At 40.0% G+C, this 20,545-nt stretch overlaps 1 protein-coding gene and 1 long non-coding RNA gene across 4 annotated transcripts in view; one reads left to right on the forward strand and one right to left on the reverse strand.

The window, feature by feature from the left end:
• LOC137332381 (uncharacterized) overlaps window positions 1-20,045 on the forward strand; it is a 143,173-nt gene extending 123,128 nt beyond the window's left edge. The window contains exon 4 of one of the 2 annotated variants that reach the window (XR_010965647.1): window positions 19,265-20,045. This is a non-coding gene — a long non-coding RNA (uncharacterized lncRNA). The remainder of the gene's footprint in view (window positions 1-19,264) is intronic. The other variant, XR_010965650.1, reaches the window with a different exon arrangement.
• Window positions 5,544-20,399, reverse strand: LOC137332379 (interferon regulatory factor 1-like). 2 transcript variants are annotated; one of them, XM_067996159.1, is made up of 10 exons: window positions 20,258-20,399; window positions 18,571-18,669; window positions 16,424-16,523; window positions 15,538-15,714; window positions 15,394-15,443; window positions 13,954-14,089; window positions 12,612-12,755; window positions 9,457-9,503; window positions 7,346-7,529; window positions 5,544-6,160 (listed from the first exon to the last, which is right to left on the reverse strand). In XM_067996159.1, exons 2-10 carry the CDS (start codon window positions 18,655-18,657, stop codon window positions 6,054-6,056), a joined length of 1,032 nt encoding a protein of 343 aa, XP_067852260.1. In that variant the 5' UTR covers window positions 18,658-18,669; window positions 20,258-20,399; the 3' UTR covers window positions 5,544-6,053. The 2 variants fall into 2 exon arrangements, with proteins under 2 accessions (XP_067852260.1, XP_067852259.1); XM_067996158.1 differs by having other exon boundaries at window positions 18,571-18,672.
• Window positions 20,400-20,545: the final 146 nt, after the last annotated feature.

Consider the following 20,545-nt stretch of genomic DNA (forward strand, 5'->3'; position numbering starts at 1 on the left):
AGGAAGGCAAATGGAATGTTGTCATTTATTGCAAGGGGAATGGAATATAAAAGTAGAGATGTTTTGCTACAGTTGTACAGGGCATTGGTGAGACCACATCTAGAATACTGTGTGCAGTTTTGGTCTCCTTATTTAAGAAAGGACATAATTGCTTTGGAGACGGTTCAGAGAAGGTTCACTCAACTGATTCCTGGGATGAGGAGGTTATCTTATGAGAAAAGGTTGGACAAGTTGGGCCTCTATACACTGGAGTTTAGAAGAATGAGAGGTGATCTTATTGAAACATATTAGATCCTGAGGGGACTAGAAGGGGTAGATGCTGAAAGGATGCTTCCCATTGTGAGAGAGACTAGAATCAGGGGCCACAGTTTAAAAATATGGGGTCTCCCATTTAAGATGGAGATGAGGAAAATTTTTTTCTCTCAGAAGGTCGTGAGTCTGTGGAACTCCCTTCCCCAGAGAGCGGTGGAGGCTGGATAATTGAATATTTGTAAGGCTGAGTTAGACACATTCCTGATGAACAAGATAGTAGATAAATGGGAGGTCACAATCAGATCAGCCATGAGCTTATCAAATGGCAGAGCAGGCTTGAGGGGCCGAATGGCCTACTCCTGCTCTTAATTCGTATGTTTATATGTCGCTTGGGCTATGGTGATGTCCTTGTGGCTTTGGGTTTCCATCCACACGTACTACAACAATCTACAGCAGACTTTCAGAAACAGTTCTGTTCATTTTACCACTTACTTTCAAGACATAGTTGTTACCTGTTGACAATTCTACATAAGGTGGTAATCAATCATTTGGCAGTTAGGAGAAACCAGCAATTGCAGGAAGTGCGCACATAGCTCAAGCCTCTTTGAAAAGTAGCTTAACTTTAAAAGTAATGGCTGTACTATAGTTTGTGCTTGCATCAAGTCCCATTGGAGAAATGTCGGACTGGCATTCACCTGCTTTTGACATTTATAGGATGACATACTGTATTCATTAGGTAATGCTCAGTGTCACTGATTATATTGAAGAGTGAGAGACATCATCAGGATCCATTTTTAATTCTTCTTCCCTCAACCTTTTTCCCACCTAAAGACTGACTAATCTGGCAGCCTGCTGAAACCCCACCCAACTGATTATTATTCATGTTTGAGGCTAAAGAATGACTTTCATCAGGCTATTCAACCATGGGTGTCCACACGTGCACTTTCCATAAAGGTTCACTGATTAGTGATGAAGAGCGCAAACCCTGCCTGTTATTTTGTCCCCGCCCTAGCCTGAGAGATGTTGGGTTGATTTTACCTCCCAACAGTAAACCGGCGGGAGTGGACAGCATTCCCTCACGGGAGTTTCAGTGGGAGGCCTAGCAGACTTTAACTACCTGGCCTCATTTGAATGCCGCCAGTCAACTGCTTGCCCAATTTGGGCAGAAAGCGGCTGCTGATATACGGACGGGTGATGAAGAGAAGGCTGCCAGCCGCAAGATAGATTGCGGGAGGGGATGTTCTGAGGGTCTCGTGGTTAGGGGTGGGGAGCGCATGGCAGCACTCCTGTTCCTCCATGTTCCTTCCTACTTGCACCAATAAAGAACGTTTTTTTTGCTTACCTTCAGTGGCCTCCCTGGCTTCCCAACAGCTGTACCTGGTGGAGTTGCTGCTCAGGAGCAGGTTAGAATGCCACCATACGAGCAGTATTTATTAATAAGGCTCCCACCGGGCCCAGAGGGCACCTCATCCACCATCGAAACCGACGGTGTTAAAATGGGGAATCGGCAGGAACAGTGTGGGAAATTTGAACTGCTCCCTCACTCCATTCCCACCAATTGAGGAACAGTTAAAATTCCCTCCATTAAGTGCTCTACTACTGCCATGGCTGGTATCAGGTAACTCAGCACAGATCAGCTCAAGACATATTCTCAGCGTTAGACAGTATTGAGGAGTATATGTACGCTCGGATGGTTCCCGGGCCCTTCTATTTTCCTCAATTTACAAATTAATAGGTTGCTAAGAATATATTTCAGAATATATTTTTAAGGTGATTGACAAAAGAACCAAAGGCGACATGAGGAAAAACTTTTTTACGCAGTGACCGGTCATGATCTGAAATGCGCTGCCTGAAAGGGTGGTGGAAGCAGATTCAATCATGGCTTTCGAAAAGGAATTGCATAAATACTTGAAGGAAAAAATTTGCAGGGCTACGGGGAAAGAGTAGGGGAATGGGACTAACTGGATTGCTCCTACCAAGAGCCGGCACGGGCTCGATGGGCCAAAAGGCCTCCTTCTGTGCTGTAACCATTCTCTGATTCTATGAAGGGTGGTTGAGACCAGCATATTTAAGAAACAACGAGATGCTGGAAGACGATAGGTTTCGTAATCTGGAAGTATGAGATCAAATCGGCTGAAGGGCATCCTTCATTTAAATTTATCTTATAATCTTGTGTTTTTACCTGTTTGATGCTGATGAGTATGGTCTGCAATTGAGATACTTCATGTAAATCTATTACTAAACCATGTAAAAATCTTGCACAACTAAACTGAAATTGTTCAGTAATCTTGAAAATGTGTAAATGGTTGTATATCCTCTGATCACAACAAAAACATTAAATATAGATATGTATAGACAGCGATTTATATAGACAGATATTCACAGTCATTTTTTTATTTTTATATTTTATGTACTAAAATTGAACTACAATACTACATAAACTGAGCTAGTTCCTAAATTCCCAGGGAAGAGCGCTAATTTCAGGATATATTTTGCTATGTAAGCAAAAACTGCATCTAGAAACAGGAAGTTAGAAGTGCAGAATACAGTGCAAGCACGTGTTAACTAAGGAAATGCTTTAATGGCATAGAGAACATTTTTAAATGTGTATTTGTCTTCAACTCATGGTAAATATAAATCATAGTATTTTTGGGGAGTGCATCTGTACATGTTCAAAGACTTGCAGTAGAGCATACAATAAATCAGATCTTAATCCCATTAATATTATTCTGAGTAACCCCAACATGAGTAGTAGGAAATCCTTGTTGTGCAATGGTGGCAATGATTCAGAATTGCATACAGCATCTGATTATGATAGTCATGTACCATTTTAAAGCTTATTAAAGAAAGCACAAGAAATATAAAGATTAATTTTATCTCTGTCATTGCTTGGTTTCATAGAAAGTTAATTTTATAAATTAAAATAATACATTTTTTGTTAACAGACAATCCTTACTATTTATAACTAGATAAACTGAAAGGTCAATTGCTTTTGGTTTGTCTTCTGGTCTGCAATACTGCTATAACCATTTATTTGGGATTTTTGCAGAGTAGGGAATAGAAGGCAGATTGGCTTCATCTTGATTGTAACAGACCTTCTTTGTATTTCCAACATTTTCTGTTTTTGTTTCAGATATCTAACATTTGTCGTTTTTTGCCTTTTATTTGGCTTTGCCTTCCTCAGTGCAAACAAGAAATGCTTTTCTTGCATCACTTCCTGTAGTTTGCTAATATAACACAAACTGTATATGACTCGCTCACTAAAAGTGCTTGTAAGAATCCAGTCCTCTTTACGTGTTTTTGGTATAGCTCCTAAAATTCATTATAAAAGGAATCCACTGTAGCCAAGGATTGATTGCAGCTCCAAACCAGTTCCCAAATCTTCTAAACAAAAAGAAAAATACTGCAGATAGGAACATAGGAACAGAGATGATGAAAATCTGAAGCAAAAACAGAAAATATTGGAGACACTCAGTCGGTCAAGCATTGAATGTCGAGAGAACACAAATCTGTTCACGTTTCAGGTATACACCCTCCCACAGGACTGAAACATCACTCGTGCTCCTCCTGGCCCCACAAAAGTAAAACACTTATCTGGAGGGTCTCTTCAGGTTCCCGATCCCCTTCACGCTGACCACGAAAGCCACTCTGGCTGAAGTAAAAAATCGCTGTCGACACCCAATAACGCCACCGAACGCCTGTTAGCATTGGTAAATTAGGACCCCACTGGCCTTGGGCAGGCAGCTTAGCCACCTGTCCAAAAGTGCCCGTTAAACTTGGAAATGGCAGGATTCGGGCAGCTTTCTGGATGGTTAGTAACTCAGGGCATTTTAACTGCCCACCCATCCAGTTTCCACCAGGTGGAGAAGGTTAAATTGCCTTCCAAAAGCTAAAATCTATTTTTAAATAATTCCCAACTGCTGAAATTAAGAGAGCACTGTCATGAGAACGTAATGTTGTCAAGGTGTTTCTGGTACTTCTGCACTTGTTGAAAGTGCTGTTAGGCAATTGATCAAATCTTATCATTGCCAACCATATTACCAAGGATCTGGCCACTAACTGCTCTCTACTCATTCGACGCAACATAGATGTCAATAAAGGAAAACGTAAGAGCACTGCCCACTCTGGGAATTCAGTAGCTTTCTAATAACCATTGAGACCTCAAGGCCTAAATTTTTACTCAGAGCCGGGAAGTTGGCAGATCGGGGGAGGGATTTCTGACGGGCTTGTTGGGGACAGGGGCGGGAGGAAGAGTTACTCATTTCTGTTTAAATGAAATTCCATATTACATTAGACTTAAAGAAGGACACCAGAACCTCCCCAGTCATTAAAAATGTTATCACTGCTAATCTCTCACACGAGGAGTTTCCAAATTCAGCCACACACCTGTGGAGAGTATTGAACAGAAACTGGCTGCTTCCCCTGAGGATAAGAAGAAAGTTCAGATGGACGGAAGCCAATGTGCACAAGTTTTTGACAGCACTGGCAGAGAGATCTGGCAAGTCATCCTATTGCTCAAAAGAAGACGGGTGAAATGAAAAACACAAGAATGCTGGTTTTTCTACATAATTAACAATCTTCTACCAAAATTGCATTCTCAGAAATCACACCTTGCTTTCCTGTGATTTGGTAAAAGAGTTGTTAATTAGAGAGAAATAGGTATTATCCATTTGATCATTAGTTTTACCCTTCAAAAATTCTTAATGTGGAGGTAAGCCTAGCTCAGGAGATCTATATAAGATAAATAAATGTAAAATATTATCTCCTAGTGTACAAATTAGTGATTCATTATTATTTCATTGGTCAACACTTTTATTCTGTATCAAAAGTATACTTTAAGTACTAAATGCACGACAGAAATTATTTAGTAATATACAAATTCTAAACTATATTCACAACGAGAAGTCTTGAACAGAACATAAAAGAAAATGTTATTTATAAACTTTTTAAAAATCTATTTCTGAAGACACAGAGAGCTAATGAGAAAAAACCTCAAAGGACAACTTTAGGCACCACCATCTACATCATGATACAAAAGTCACCTGTACAATATAGTTATTATAGCATAATTTCTAAAGCCGCTCAGTTCCAGTGTTAGCTAAAGCTTTTCTTGCCAATGTTTTAGCATAATGTTAGCCACATTGTGTTGGGAGGTAATACACATTTTTGTTACATTGAATAAACAGTTGTGATAGCAATTAACATACACTTAGTAATGCTATTTTGTTTATTCAGTGTTTTTAGTGGATAGATTCCTTTCCATGATTTCAGAAAAATAAGCCTGTTCAAGATCGCAAGAAATTTTATATTTTATTACATATATACAGTTGAAAAAAAAAGATTTTGTGTAATATTCTTTTTTGCCATGAAAATGCCACACTGCAGACGAGCCTGATACTTACTGACAATGTCTGTTAAAAATTTCCTTTTGGTTAAGATTGCTGAGGGTGACATAACCAGAATAATTAAAAGCATTTGAGTTCATATAGCAGCAAACATGTTAAAGATGGTATTCCATCACAAAACAGCATTCCTGGCCTCACTAAAATTAGCTTCCCTGTGTGGTAGATGTTCTTTGCATTCTTCAAGCATGAGCCAAACAGGAAGTCTTTTAAAACGGTACCAAAAGCATGTCTTCAAAAGTCGATTCTGTATAATTTCTTAAGGTAGCAGATGGAAACTTGCAGATATGACTGATATGATAGCAGTTGAAGTCTGGATGGCAACAAAATATGGGAGAAGGGGGGTAAAACATTTCTAAGTACAGAGAGCATCCCACTCTCCTGCATTACAGTCTTCATTTAAGTGCAACTGATGAGCGCTCCAGTTGACCAGTTTCCTGATTCGAGCCAGCTCACAAGGTCTATTCCTGCTTTGACATCTGTATGAAACCTGAATTCCAACTCACCTGCAAAGAAAAATTAACAAGACCACTCATGAATATATATGATTTTGAATATATCTAATTTCTCAGTATAAGACAAGAAATTCATCCTAAATATTATACGAAAGGATATCTGTACTCCTACTGGCATCTCTCAATCCCCCCTTCCTCTTGAGTTTTATGCTTTAAAACTGCTGTCCAAAGCAGATGGGAAGTAGACATTTTGTGTAAGATTCAACCTGCTGTGACATCTGAAGTTCCATTCCATTCTAGTAACTTCATGATTAGCGACAATGGGCATAGCCCTAAAATCTTCTTGCAGGGTGATTTCTACTCCGTGGGAAGAATCTTCCTCCTCTCCTCATGAATGGGAAGGAAATGCAACCAAAAATTTCTCTTCCAGGTTGTCAACAACCAATGGATTTAAAGCATGATCTTTGACTACTATTTTATTGTATTGGATTGAAAAGTTAACCTGTATAAAACAAGATTTTTTTTAAAAACTGTAGGTGTTGTGAGGATAAGAGAGTGTGGTTGAATGGAATGGAACCAGGAAATAGATACTCCGGTAAATACAGGTATTCATCCACAGGTATCTGTGTACAGAACAAGAACATACTGCCTGTCTAGTCCAGATAGATAACCTGCTTTTTGTAGAAAGACTGAGAGTTTGTCAGTCACATTGGTAGCTAAGTGAGTTTTTCCCTTATTCATGTCTATAGGATCCAATCATGTCATGAACTGGTAGCCATTTTGACTAGGCTACCACAACCTTACCAGGATATTGGCACCCAGTAAAATGCCCTGGAATGGCACATTTCTAGGCTTGTAATCAGAGGAAAACATAAGTGTCATTCCAACTGCAACTAGCTTTAGAAAGTCTAGAAAATCACTTGGATGATTTACACCGCAAAAAATACAGCATCCACCACGTGATGAACTTTTCTCTGTGACTAACATGGCAAACATTGCTTTTGAAGTAGGCTGTTTCTGGAATGCAGCCAATTCCAAAAGCTTCCAACAAAGTGCCAATGAATGAATACAATTGATTAATCAAGAGTCTATGGGTCATTAGAAACAATTAGACTTATTTCTGTAACAATGAGTCCATTGCTAGTATGGAAAGCAATCCACATTTAGCTCAAGAATTCTCCTCACCAAAATAATGCTGATTAAGAACTGGAGATTAAAAATATAAAGGGATCATACCTGCCGAATCTGGCCAACTGCCATCCTGGAATGTCATATGTGAGATTGTTCCTTGCTCACTGGACTTGGGGTCACTCTCGATGGAAGTTAGTGGCATTGTTCCGACTACGTTGCTGAGGTAGCCTTTCCCTTCAATGTTACTATGCTCCCATTGACTGCGTTCTTGGATTAGTTCATTTGCCATCTAAAAAAATGACAGCATTAAAATAAAACACACAGTCTCTCAAGACTTTGCTCACATTTTTTAAATCTTCAGTCCTGTACCAGAATCACCAGCATTTGCTATTAATTCCATTCTAAGAATCTCAGAAATTATCTTGGTTTTGTTTTAAGGTTACTGTTAGCTGCAAATATTTATATTACTTCCTATGATTCATTGTGTCATTTATTCTAGTTAAACTAACCCAGTACTTAAGAAATTTGAAAATAATGTGAGGCACTTATCAGTTTGTTTATAATCTACAAGAAATTTAATTAGGAAATGACTCGGCAATGGCAGGGATTTCAACTTTTTTTGCTTTAGCAGATTTACAGCATTCAGCAAGCTTTTTTAACCCTAATGTTTTGGCACAGACACCATCGTGATTGACACAGTGAGAGTTATGGGGTGAGCACTGCTAAAATTATCAGAAACTGCTGTGATTGGCAGAAGAGGTATAATGACTAAATATTTCTACAACTTACAGTGTGGGTGTTATGGGTCAACAGTGCTATTTTTAACAGAGTGGGTATTATGGGCGGTTGCCATATTTTGTAATTAAGAGTGGGCAGTACTGACTGATGAGTTTGTATGACTCAAGTCAAAAATGCTTGGAGCAAAGATTCCAAAGTGAATATAACAATAACACATACGGCTTCACCAGTAATTATTGCCACTTCAATCCCAATAACTAAAATACGTGATTGAAAATGATTCCAAGGCACAACTTCAAATGACTGTATTTTGAGATTTATGACAACTGATCCGTCCTTCTACCAGGCAACAAGTAAAAGCTACATCACTACCTAGCAGGACACTTAACTAAAATGTTTTCTTGAAGTATGGTAGTGCTGTAATAAAGTGTGTTTGGTGACCAATCATGGGAACAAGCATTCTCTCTATAGGAAACAGGCAGGATACTAAACTCAAGACCATTCACCACAGATAGATGCTTAATACCCAGAATTCAGTGCTTTAGGGGATTGAGGTACTTTTCGACTGATGTAGGCAAGGCATGTTATCAGCATCAAGCGCTCAAACCACTATTGAATGCAGAATAAAGCACCTTTAACTTCACTCCAATCGTGTGAGGTTGTATGCTGAGCCTCAACCTCACAAGAGCATCTCCTACAATACCAGTTTGACATTTCCGTTTTCCACACTAACTATCGTTATGACATTGCGGAGTGATCACATCCTTGCCCTCGATTCCACCCTTGATCAATCAGGCTAAACCTGATTGTGCACAACCTTGGTGTCCTGTTTGACCCCGAGTAGAACTTCAAACCCAATATCCTATTCATCAACAATGCCTAGTCCCAACTCCATGGCATTGCCTACCTTTGTTCCTACCTCATCCCCCCCATCACTGAAACACTCACACACACTTTTGTAATCTCCAGGCTCATGTATTCTAATGCCCTCCTTGCCAGCCTTTCCAAACTCCCCTCTGCATAAACTCCGACTCATCCAGAAATCAAACACCCAGATCTTATCCCATGATAAGTCTGCTCATCTATCATCTCTGTCCTCTTGACTTCTACTGGTTCCTTACCTTCCAACACATTGATTTTAAAAACCTCATCACCACTGACCTCGCCACACTTTATCTATTTAATCTCCTACATCTCAGCTCACACTCTCCACTCTTCCAAATCTAACCTTCTTTCTGTCCCCTCACCATCCTATTCCACCATTGGTGGCAAAGCCAAATTCTAGAAGTCTTTTCTGAAATCTTTCCACTTTGCTCCATTTCTCTCCATCTTCAAACACATCAATTTGTTAATAAGAATAGAATCAATTCAATTTTTATTAACAAATTTAATGGTTACAAAAGGGAGATCAAATCATATTGAGCTACCCATGTACACAATATATAATTCTCTAAGCGCAGTCAGCTGCATCTACTAACCTCAACAACGTCATCTGTTGTCAGGAAGCTGTCTGCTGCACTGGCCGCTGTGAAGAACAAAACAAAGCAAATTCAGTACAAACCAATGAATTCTCCAGACACGCAAACCAAGCCACAGAGAAACACATTCTCAACCCCCACCCCCACCCCCTCCGGGACAAACACATTCCCCACAGGCAAATACCATGTCCCATTCTCTTTTACGGAAGTTTTTTAAACCTGCTTTACAGTTCTAATTGCTTTGATGTTAGATGTTTACTTCTCTTTATTACTGGACTTATTTAAAACAGAAAATAAAATGTCAAATTAAACGTGATAAATAGGTAACTTGTTTTTGTGGAATTCAATTCAAGTCATTGTGACATCTTAGCACTGACATTAAGGGACATCAATAATTGTCACCTCTTTCATAAGACTATGGAGATTTTTCTTTTGCTTAACCAGAAAATATTCAAATAAACAATCACTTTTTAAAGTGCAAATTGCAGATAAAGCAACACCCCTCCATCATTACAGAATCCTCTTCTGAAAATAATCAGAATGATAAAACAGTCCCTAAATGGAGAAAATAATTCTAAAATTATAATGGTTATAGATGTGCAAGCTACACGGCAGGGAAAGTAAGTGAAAGACTACTTTTGAGGTTTAAGAAAATGTACCAGTATTACTGGTAGAGGGTGTGAAGAGCAGCACTGCTGCATTAAAATATTCCACAGCATTACGAAAGGCTTAGCCTCGTTTATCAGATTTCTCATTTACCTATGCAAGCGCTGCTGGCAAATTCTGCATCCTGTGAAATTATATAAAACCAAATCTGACATAGGCATTTTTTCATCCACTTTTTATATTTATAAACAGTATCTCTTAACAAATTAAACAGCTTGATACTGGCAGGATACGAATGTTGGGATCTATGAATGCCAATGTTTAACAACTGATAGCACCACTTTTAAAAGTTGATTCTCTGATTTCACTTTGCATTATTTTGCTGTTCTAACAATAATTGTATTTTAAATACAATATATCTGGCTGCTTGGGGAGATGGTAGGTACATACTTTGATGCAGTGTTTGGTTTTATTACTTAATTATGGTTTCTTCTGTAATAAAAGGTGTCAGCCACCTCCCCTTGACAGTCAACGGCTTTGCCATTGCCGAATCCCACACCATCAACATCCTGGGGATCACCATTGACCAGAAACTTAACTGGACTAGCCATATAAATACTGTGGCTACAAGAGCAGGTCAGAGGCTGGGTATTCTGCAGCGAGTAACTCACCTCCTGGCTCCCCAAAGCCTTTCCACCATCTACAGGCACAAGTCAGGAGTGTGATGGAATACTCTCCACTTGCCTGGATGAGGGCAGCTCCAACAACACTCAAGAAGCTCGACACAATCCAGGACAAAGCAGCCCACTTGATTGGCACCCCATCCACCACCCTAAACATTCACTCCCGTCACCACCGGCGCACCGTGGCTGCAGTGTGAAAAATCCACAGGATGCACTGCAGCAACTCGCCAAGGCTTCTTCGACAGCACCTCCCAAACCCGCGACCTCTACCAACTAGAAGGACAAGGGCAGCAGGCACATGGGAACAACACCACCTGCACATTCCCCTCCAAGTCACACACCATCTTGACTTGGAAATATATCGCCGTTCCTTCTTAGTCGCTGGGTCAAAATCATGGAACTCCCTTCCTAACAGCACTGTGGGAGAACCTTCACCACACAGACTGCAGCGGTTCAAGAAGGCGGCTCACCACCACCTTCTCATGGGCAATTAGGGATGAGCAATAAAAGCTGGCCTCGCCAGCGATGCCCACATCCCATGAATGAATTTTTAAAAAGCCTTAGCTCAATGGGTAGCACTCTTGCCTCTGAGTCAGAAGATCATGGCTTCAAGTTCAACTCAAGAGACTTGAGCACATAATCTAGGCTGACACTTCAGCGCACTACTGAGGGAATGCTGCATTGTCAGAGATGCCATCTTTCAGAAAAACTAAGTCTGCCTTCTCAGGTGAATGCAAAATGTCCCATGGCACTATTCGAAGAAGAGTAGGAAAGTTCTCCTGGTGTCCTGGCCAATATTTTTCCCCAATCAACATCACTAAAACAGATTATCATTGTTGTTTTTGGGACCTTGTTGTATGCAAATTGGCTGTCGTATTTCCCCACATTAGAACAGTGACTACACTTCAAAGGGTACTTCATTGGCTATAAAGCACTTTGGGATGTCCTGAGTTGCTATACAAATCCTTTGCCTTTATTTGTGCTTAGAGGTCAATGCATTACAGAACAGCTTGCTACTTATGCAGGTCACTGGTACTATGCCTATTTATACAGAGGGTTGTATAGTGTAGTAAAGCAATGATACACTGCATCATAAAATTATGTAACTACAGTCCATCACTCTGACCTCCCCCACATGCTGAATTGCGGATCTCAATCATCTTATCTGAGAGCTGATTGCCTGCCTACATTTTAGGTCGCAGTGACGTGTGGCAACCAGAAAGGAAAAAAGGAAAAGTTGTTCTGTGTAAGAGAGAGATACTCCATTTATTACAGCACTGCCACATAAGATGCTTTTGTTCCCGTCCTCCGAAGGTAAAGTTCCCCGACAGCAGAATTACAAGGCTATCACCAGCGCAGTATGTCACTAGGTCATCATTTTATTCTATGGATGATGGAATCTAGCAAACATCTCAAAAACCTCAGAATATTCAGATTTGAGTTGAAGTCCTGTCTACTAATTTAAACAGATAAATAAATCTGATTTTATGGTACGAGACCTGTGCTAGCACTGCCTGGTTGGTGAATCTGTTGGGATTCACCAAGGCCAATGGCTGGGAAAACCTGGAAACTGTCCTAACTGATCTGGCACATTAACCTTCAGGTTGCAGCCAGCTGCATGAGATCGGGCACAGGAGGTGCTAGCCCAAGTTTTGCATTGTATCAAAACAGCTTAAGTGGGCCATTGCAAATTCTGAGGGTGCAGAAGTCTGAAAGTCCCAGTGACTGTAACAAATGTGAAAATTCCAATCTGCAGAAGAACCACGAGGAGAGCAATTCACTGTCAAATGGCTCTAACTTTTCTTTTAATATATGGAAATATTTACAAGCTCAGAAACTGACTGTATTTGAAAACCTTGTACTAACCTACAGGAGAGGGCATGGGAGAGATCTGGAATGGATACACATCACTTGTGCTGACAACGTGATCTTCAGGTTCCCCTACAATTTCATCCATAGCCCATTCAGCCAGTTGCTCTACTGCTGAACAAGATTCTGATGGTGTGAACTCTGTAACAAAATGGGAGGGAAGAAAATAAGTTCAGCACAATGCAGAGCTTGCCATGTTCAGCACCATACTACCAGCTGACACTCATACTATATGCACCGAGCATTTTGAGAAGAAAAATTAACTACTAATTTCCTCTATACAGAAGCACAGCTTACTGAACAAAGCCCACTATACCTTTCTTAAGGTGTTCAGTTACAATGTTATCTTGAAGTACTGGGTGACAAATTTTCCAAATTGCTTTTTATGCTATTCAGGAAAATTCAATGTATTGTACTACTGTGGATCACAATGTCCCTGGGCTGGAGAGAAAATATTTATAAAAGAGTCCCGTTTTTAATCCCTATCCAGTGCTGGAAAGGTCACATATATGGACATTGGCTGAAGACAGGACAGGGTAGTGATTTCCCCCTACTCACCACAGTGTAATGGTCTGCCATTGCCCACTGTTGATGCTTACACAGGAAGAATTGCTACTTGGGTGAATTACCAGGAAGCTTCTAACAACCATGGAGCTGTACACTAGTACAAGTTGGTGCCTTCCAGAAAAGAGGGAAGCAAGGTGGTGTGTGAAAAATTAAAGTGTTTCAATATATTAGTTCCATCGGGACAGTTTTGCAAAACACATTTTAAGGTAACAATGATATTTTAAATCCGTTTGAATACTTAAAAAAAAATGTACTCAAGCAGCACAATGATGAATCAGATTTTAGATCTAATACACTTTGTATAGGAGTTGTAGGATGCAGAATTATTATCCAGTTCCAGATGCAGCAATTTTACATCTTTGGCCTCTCTCTGCTTAGGGCTATGTGTGGGCTGGAGTGGGTTGGGGGGGAGGGGGCAGCTGGAGAAAATTGCAGAGCATCTTGCTTTGTCACAGGGAAAAAACAGAATCTTGAGTAGAGTCTTTATTTCCTTCAACCCTTTTCCCTTCTTGAGCACCTTCTAGTTCATTGTAACACAACAGTATTAGTAGAGACCCTGCCAACTCAGTAGAGAACTATGCAAGGAATAGGCTGCGTGCCTAAGAGAGGAAAAAATCTTTTAAAGATATAGTTTATTTTTAAAGGGCTAAGATAAACTTTGCATTGTAAAGCATTAAACGGTTTTCTTAAAAGCCTGTTAACTGCAAAAATAATGCTACAGTTTTTTTAGTGGTTTTGCAAAGATGCCTAGACAAGCAGTCTTTATATTCACCTCCTATATTCACTGTGCTGTCAACCACCATTTCCTGTGGAGTACATTGTTCTGGTGCAGTGTATGTGGTGTGATCAGTTGGTAGTGTAGGTGCTACAGGTTCTGTCACTTCTAGCTTGACCTTTGACTTGGTTTCCTACAAAGATATAAAGAATTCAATTTTTGTTAAAATACAAATAGTGGCAAAATGTTTCATTTGGCTGAAGTAACATTCTGGTTCAAATAATTTGTTCACAACATAGAGGTAATGCATGATCCAAAAATTTCTATTGGTGGTAAGGTACCTTGAGAAGGCTTTCATTAAAGTTGTCTGAGGTGGGTGAGCTTTCTACAAGAAAGGACAGGCTAGTATGGTTTCAACAAGTGTGATTGTTAAAATGTTAGGCAGAATTATAACCAAGAATTTGGAAGTCACATATCTCTAACCATGTACTGCATATTTATTTTTACAACTACAGTGCACTTGAGTGGCACTATATGAGTTCATGGCTATTATCCACCACACCACTGAGCTATCATTGCTATTATCATGGTAAGTTATTGATGGGCTACTCTTGCATTCTTCTTTGCAAACAGCTTTTCAGTGGTGTTGGCAAAGAGACAGAATCAGGGCTTCCCACCATGGTGCTTGAGTCAGAAGGACCAGGAGAAAATAATTTGAAAAAGAAGGAAAAAATGGACAAGTGAAACCTTGCAAAGTGTGACTGCATTTGACATAAAGTTTCCAAGGTAACTGCGAAACAACCACTCCACTCAAAGAATTATCATTGAGGACTTTTTTATATACATTGAAAACACATACAGTAGTCTCCATTTAACATGTGGAGGAGAGTCTGGCTGGTACATTTCCTGCAAAGAAAGTGCAGATGGCTTCCCTAAATGGCAGTCTAATTTTCAACCAATAACAAAGCATTGAAATATCAAGAAGCATTCTCACATTGGATAGTATTAAATGATTATCAGGCACAATTCACCTATACAATGTCCTTATCCATCTGAGCATGGTGTATTGATATATAAAAAAATGGAAAGATAAAGAGTAAAGTCTACTTTTCATGCATATTCTGTTCAGTGCAGTATACAAAACTGTGATACTTATAGGTCAGTGATATTAATACTAAACTTCATAATCAGTACACCAGCTTCAAAGTATTTTGTACAGAATTGCAGTGGCACTTTACTAAGGACTAGCCCATTTGTAGGCAGTAAATGCACAATCAATTGTTGGGCATGGGTTTAAAACAACACAAAGTTCATATTGAAGTGCCAGCCTCCTGCTTTATCATGTTGTCTTATCCAATTGATCAACCATACAGTTTTTGACAGCTTTGAAGAATTATTGTGCTTGTCATTCCTGCTGGTTCTGGAAACACCAATTGGAACTGACTTACGAGAAATATTGAAATATGGAAAGTATACAGAAGTAACCCATGTACTTACCCTTTTCCGACTCTTGCTTTTTGAATCTTTGGATGACCTAGACTTCTTTTCTGTGGAAAAACAAAATAATGGACCTTAAGCACTCTATACTTCTGTTTCAATTTCAAAATATAATGAAAAACAGGAGATTTAATTTTCAAGTACCTTTTTGATTCGATCTGTCAAGTAGTGGTAACATCCTGTAGACTCGAATAGCACTAGAGCCTTTATTAACGCTCTTATCCTTCACTTCCTCTATATCAGGCAGTGAGTTCATGGCACAACGGAAATTGGCTTTCCATGTTTTAGGCTCTGGTGAATCTATTCCTAGTCTGAACCTCCCTGTAAAGAAAATGAAGAGGATTTAAGACAACTGGGTATACATGGGCATTCGAGTTGGATTTTCAAAGTTGGTAATTCGACAATGAGGCACAAACAGCATCATCAACCAAAGGAATGTTGGTTGAACATTTGGTATTTTAATTTGAACTGCTGGGCTTGAATTTCAGTCTTTAATCCATTCCCATGTTTTTGTCAATCACTGCAGTTTTTTTTTAATATATGGAAATGGAAATTGAGTGGTGTACCTACAAAATAGCAAATGCAAATTTAAGATCATGGGACACAGGACCTCAGATTATAACAGCATACCATAGGACCTGTAGTATTTAGAATGTGTTACAAATCTGGAACAAGAGATTCAAGAGATGTCATGAGAAAGCAGGCCTCGTGACACAACATCCAAAATCAGATTGCATAAAACATATATTCAACCTTCTGCTCTAAGGTTCATTTTGGCCACTGCCAAGAACTGTCATTTGTTTTATATATGTGTTGCTGTGGTCACCACCTTGTGATATTTGTAGGTGTTTTTAGCAGAATGTTTCAATTGACTTGAAGGGAGGGCAAGATTATCTTATTATTGGTTTATATATTTTACCTACAGCACTTTGGTAGTTCACAAACTGTGTTAGAAATATTTATTAGGTAGTATTGATATGCATCTAGCACCACTTTGTACCATTGTAAAGATACAAATAATGTTTTCTACCTGTATGTATAGCCCAGTTTCTGAAAAGACTGGCATCTGTTTCCAGGTTCCATCCATGACGGGCTGCATGTTTCCATGGAATTTGGAACATCTTCCTTTCCTGCATTTTCAATGGAATACATGCAAAGTTAGCTTGATCACTTAGTAATAGTGGCATATAAATTAAAGCCAACAATCCAGTAATCTAGCAGTAATTGTGCTGGTTTCTCAGCCAGGGAAAGTGGTGGTTTCCCAGCCAGGTGACTATGTGTGTAGTAAACAAATCACATGAATCAGCACACTCAAAACTTCAGATCAAAGAGAGTGCAGATTACTTTACATTATGCTATGCTGAAATACTTTAGTTTCTGCTCCATTATACTATATGTTCCAGATGACATAAACTGCTTTGGTCATCTGGCCCGTTTCAAGCTTTTGAGCTGTCATATATAACACTTGTAAACAATTTTACAACACCAAGTTATAGTCCAGCAATTTTATTTTAAATTCACAAGCTTTCGGAGACTTCCTCCTTCCTCAGGTAAATGTTTCAGGAGCTCCTTGAAGCCTACGCATTTATACATATAGAACAATACATGGTGTTTACAGACTGCCCCTGCAACTGCCCGTTGCCAAGGCAATCACCGTGTTCAGACAGAGAGGTGTCACCTGCAGAACCCCCGAATACACATTCAACAAAAAAACAAACAGGGAAAAAAAACAGAGAAAAAAAACAGAGAGAGGCAGAAACATCCGGAAGGCAGAGAGAGCCAGCAAATGACCCATTATATTAAAAACAGATAACATTTGTTCGCTGGTGGGGTAACGTGTAGCGTGACATGAACCCAAGATCCCGGTTGAGGCCGTCCTCATGGGTGCGGAACTTGGCTATCAATTTCTGCTCGACGATTTTGCGTTGTCGTGTGTCTCGAAGGCCGCCTTGGAGTACGCTTACCCGAAGGTCGGTGGATGAATGTCCATGACTGCTGAAGTGTTCCCCGACTGGGAGGGAACCCTCCTGTTTGGCGATTGTTGTGCGGTGTCCGTTCATCCACCATCACACGAGAGGACACCACCCACCAGGTGCATGGTTCATACTCCTGTGACTCGGCCAACGTTGTCTACCTCATACGTTGCAGGAAAGGATGCCCCAGAGCATGGTACATTGGCGAGACCATGCAGACGCTGCGACAACGGATGAACGGACACCGCGCAACAATCGCCAAACAGGAGGGTTCCCTCCCAGTCGGGGAACACTTCAGCAGTCATGGACATTCATCCACCGACCTTCGGGTAAGCGTACTCCAAGGCGGCCTTCGAGACACACGACAACGCAAAATCGTCGAGCAGAAATTGATAGCCAAGTTCCGCACCCATGAGGACGGCCTCAACCGGGATCTTGGGTTCATGTCACGCTACACGTTACCCCACCAGCGAACAAATGTTATCTGTTTTTAATATAATGGGTCATTTGCTGGCTCTCTCTGCCTTCCGGATGTTTCTGCCTCTCTCTGTTTTTTTTCTCTGTTTTTTTTCCCTGTTTGTTTTTTTGTTGAATGTGTATTCGGGGGTTCTGCAGGTGACACCTCTCTGTCTGAACACGGTGATTGCCTTGGCAACGGGCAGTTGCAGGGGCAGTCTGTAAACACCATGTATTGTTCTATATGTATAAATGCGTAGGCTTCAAGGAGCTCCTGAAACATTTACCTGAGGAAGGAGGAAGTCTCCGAAAGCTTGTGAATTTAAAATAAAATTGCTGGACTATAACTTGGTGTTGTAAAATTGTTTACAATTGTCAACCCCAGTCCATCACCGGCATCTCCACATCATATATAACACTGGCAGTGGCTGTAGAGAAGTATTGACAACCACCACCTTCTCAAGGGCAATTAGGGATGGGCAATAAATGCTGGCCTTGCCAGCGACGCCCACATCCCATGAATGAATAAAAAAAGCAAACCTCCTTTACCACCTTCCAACTGATGAAAGGCAAAAAGAGGTATGTAACCTTTGTCAGGTAGGAGGAGGAAATGTCTCCACATGCAAATACCCATGTGTGAGAAAACTATAAAAATATACAGAAATATTAAGATTATTTAAATGTAATTAATTCTTGAGAGCTGTACATTACTGTATTACTGCATTGAATGAAACAATAATGTATTTACCTCATTTATCCAACTCAACCCTGGAACTGCATTTCCGTCTATCTGTAATTCCAGCCATGGTCTCATACGCATTCTTGCCACAGGCATATTTCTAGAGATCTGCTGGGGAAAATAAGCAGAATGTTACTATCTGCAATGCAATAAGAACTTTGCTCAATGTACCAATGCATCACCTGGTGTAGCACTGATCCATGCATCCCCAGGAAAATCCCAGGTTTGATCTCTGGTCTGTGCTGAGTTAGTTGTATCTAAATCAGGTCAACTCACCAGTGTCTCTGGAAGGGGAAAATTCAGCCACAGTGCTGTTTCTTATTGCCATCTAGAGCTCCCTGTGGAAAGTCCCCATGTGTTGGGTGCAGGATGAAAGCAGGATCAGATGAGGAATGTGACGTCCTCATTGTCAAAAAGTCTGCCAGCACTCACTCTCAAGCTCTCATGTGAATAATTGTCATGTGGTTGAGGTACCAGAAAGCTGTCAATCGCTATGGAATCATAGCCCAGCACCAGCTACTGCCTTCAGGAGATATGGGGATTTTTTTTTTAAAAAGGACTTTATTTTCCAAATAATATTGTAAGCAAGTCAGATTCATACAAAAAGCGCCGTTGAGACGCACCTCTGCAATGTTTGTATTTATTTATATATGAACTATTCACCGCTCTAATACTTGTCTCGTTCTTTGTGAATTTATTACAGTAGAATTCAACTCAAGCATTTAAAAGGTTAACAGAATGTGTACGTGTTATTTCATCAAACACAGATCGAACTCAACCACTAGGCGGACTACATAAGCAACGGAACGGGCGGCGCTTCCTGAATTGTCAATATCGGGTCGCGCTACGTAACCCGGAGGGACATAAGCCTTTTGCTCTTTGCTACCGCGTCTTAGCTATAGGACACTGCCCGGCAAAGTCCGGTTTTATCGTCAACTTATTAAATATCGTGATTTATTGTCTAACGCAACGCATATTCCTTTTTTTAAAAATTGTCCACCCAATCTCACAATTTTGTGTAGCTCGCGGACGCATGCAAACTGCAAGCCCCGTGCATTAAACACAAAACATACATGTTTTATATGCATGCATTAAAAAAGTCTTAATTTTTACAAAATGTTTGACTTTGCTGAAACAGCATTCAACATACACAGCACTGCGATGCCGCGTTACACAACTGTGATATTAAATGCCATCGTTTAGGAAATGGTAACTTGCTATCAATTAAGTTTAAAATCATCACCAAAAATAATTCTTAAAAGTTAATCATTATTATTATATGATTGCAAACTGTGGAAACACGATGCTCGGTTTCAATATTTCTGTGCTATTATATTTTCACTACTTCCGCGTGTATTATGTTATGATCAGCGAAATTGTCCCAGGGTGCAGAAAGTACATTACAATCATTATTGTTTTAACTCTTGTTCTGTCTTAAACGTTCATATAATGGAGGAAGTTAAATAATAAAGATCTTATTGCAGCACGGAATGCAGCCTACTACAAGCAAATTATTACTCTTCTAACATTTCTAGTATATTTATGATTTAACATTTATTCTTGATTTTACTTTTGACATTTCAATCAACACTTCTCGTTGCAAACTTGTATCTAAAAAAGCGTCCGCTAAACGTCGGCAAGTCAATACCAAGTGACTCCGCGTTACATTTATGTACAAATACAACAAGACAGTTACCTGCAGTAAAGGTGAACTGAAACTGATTAAGTGCCCAGCTCCTGGAGACCCTTTCAGCAAGATCACTCCAGCCGATCTGTGGTTCTGGAGGGTTTGATCGCTATATTAAAAATCAAAACAGGACGCGGGATTTCCCACCAACTCTCATGATAAACTCGACGAACCAATAAGAGTTCTTGGCAACCGTCCCAAATTACTTAAGGTCGATACCATTGGTAAGGTTAACGCTCTCATCATTTCGGGGAAATCATGCTGTTTATATTGCTTCGCACTAGATGGGGAAGTACG

This window comes from Heptranchias perlo, chromosome 14 (assembly GCF_035084215.1).
Source record: "Heptranchias perlo isolate sHepPer1 chromosome 14, sHepPer1.hap1, whole genome shotgun sequence".
NCBI lineage: Eukaryota > Metazoa > Chordata > Chondrichthyes > Hexanchiformes > Hexanchidae > Heptranchias > Heptranchias perlo.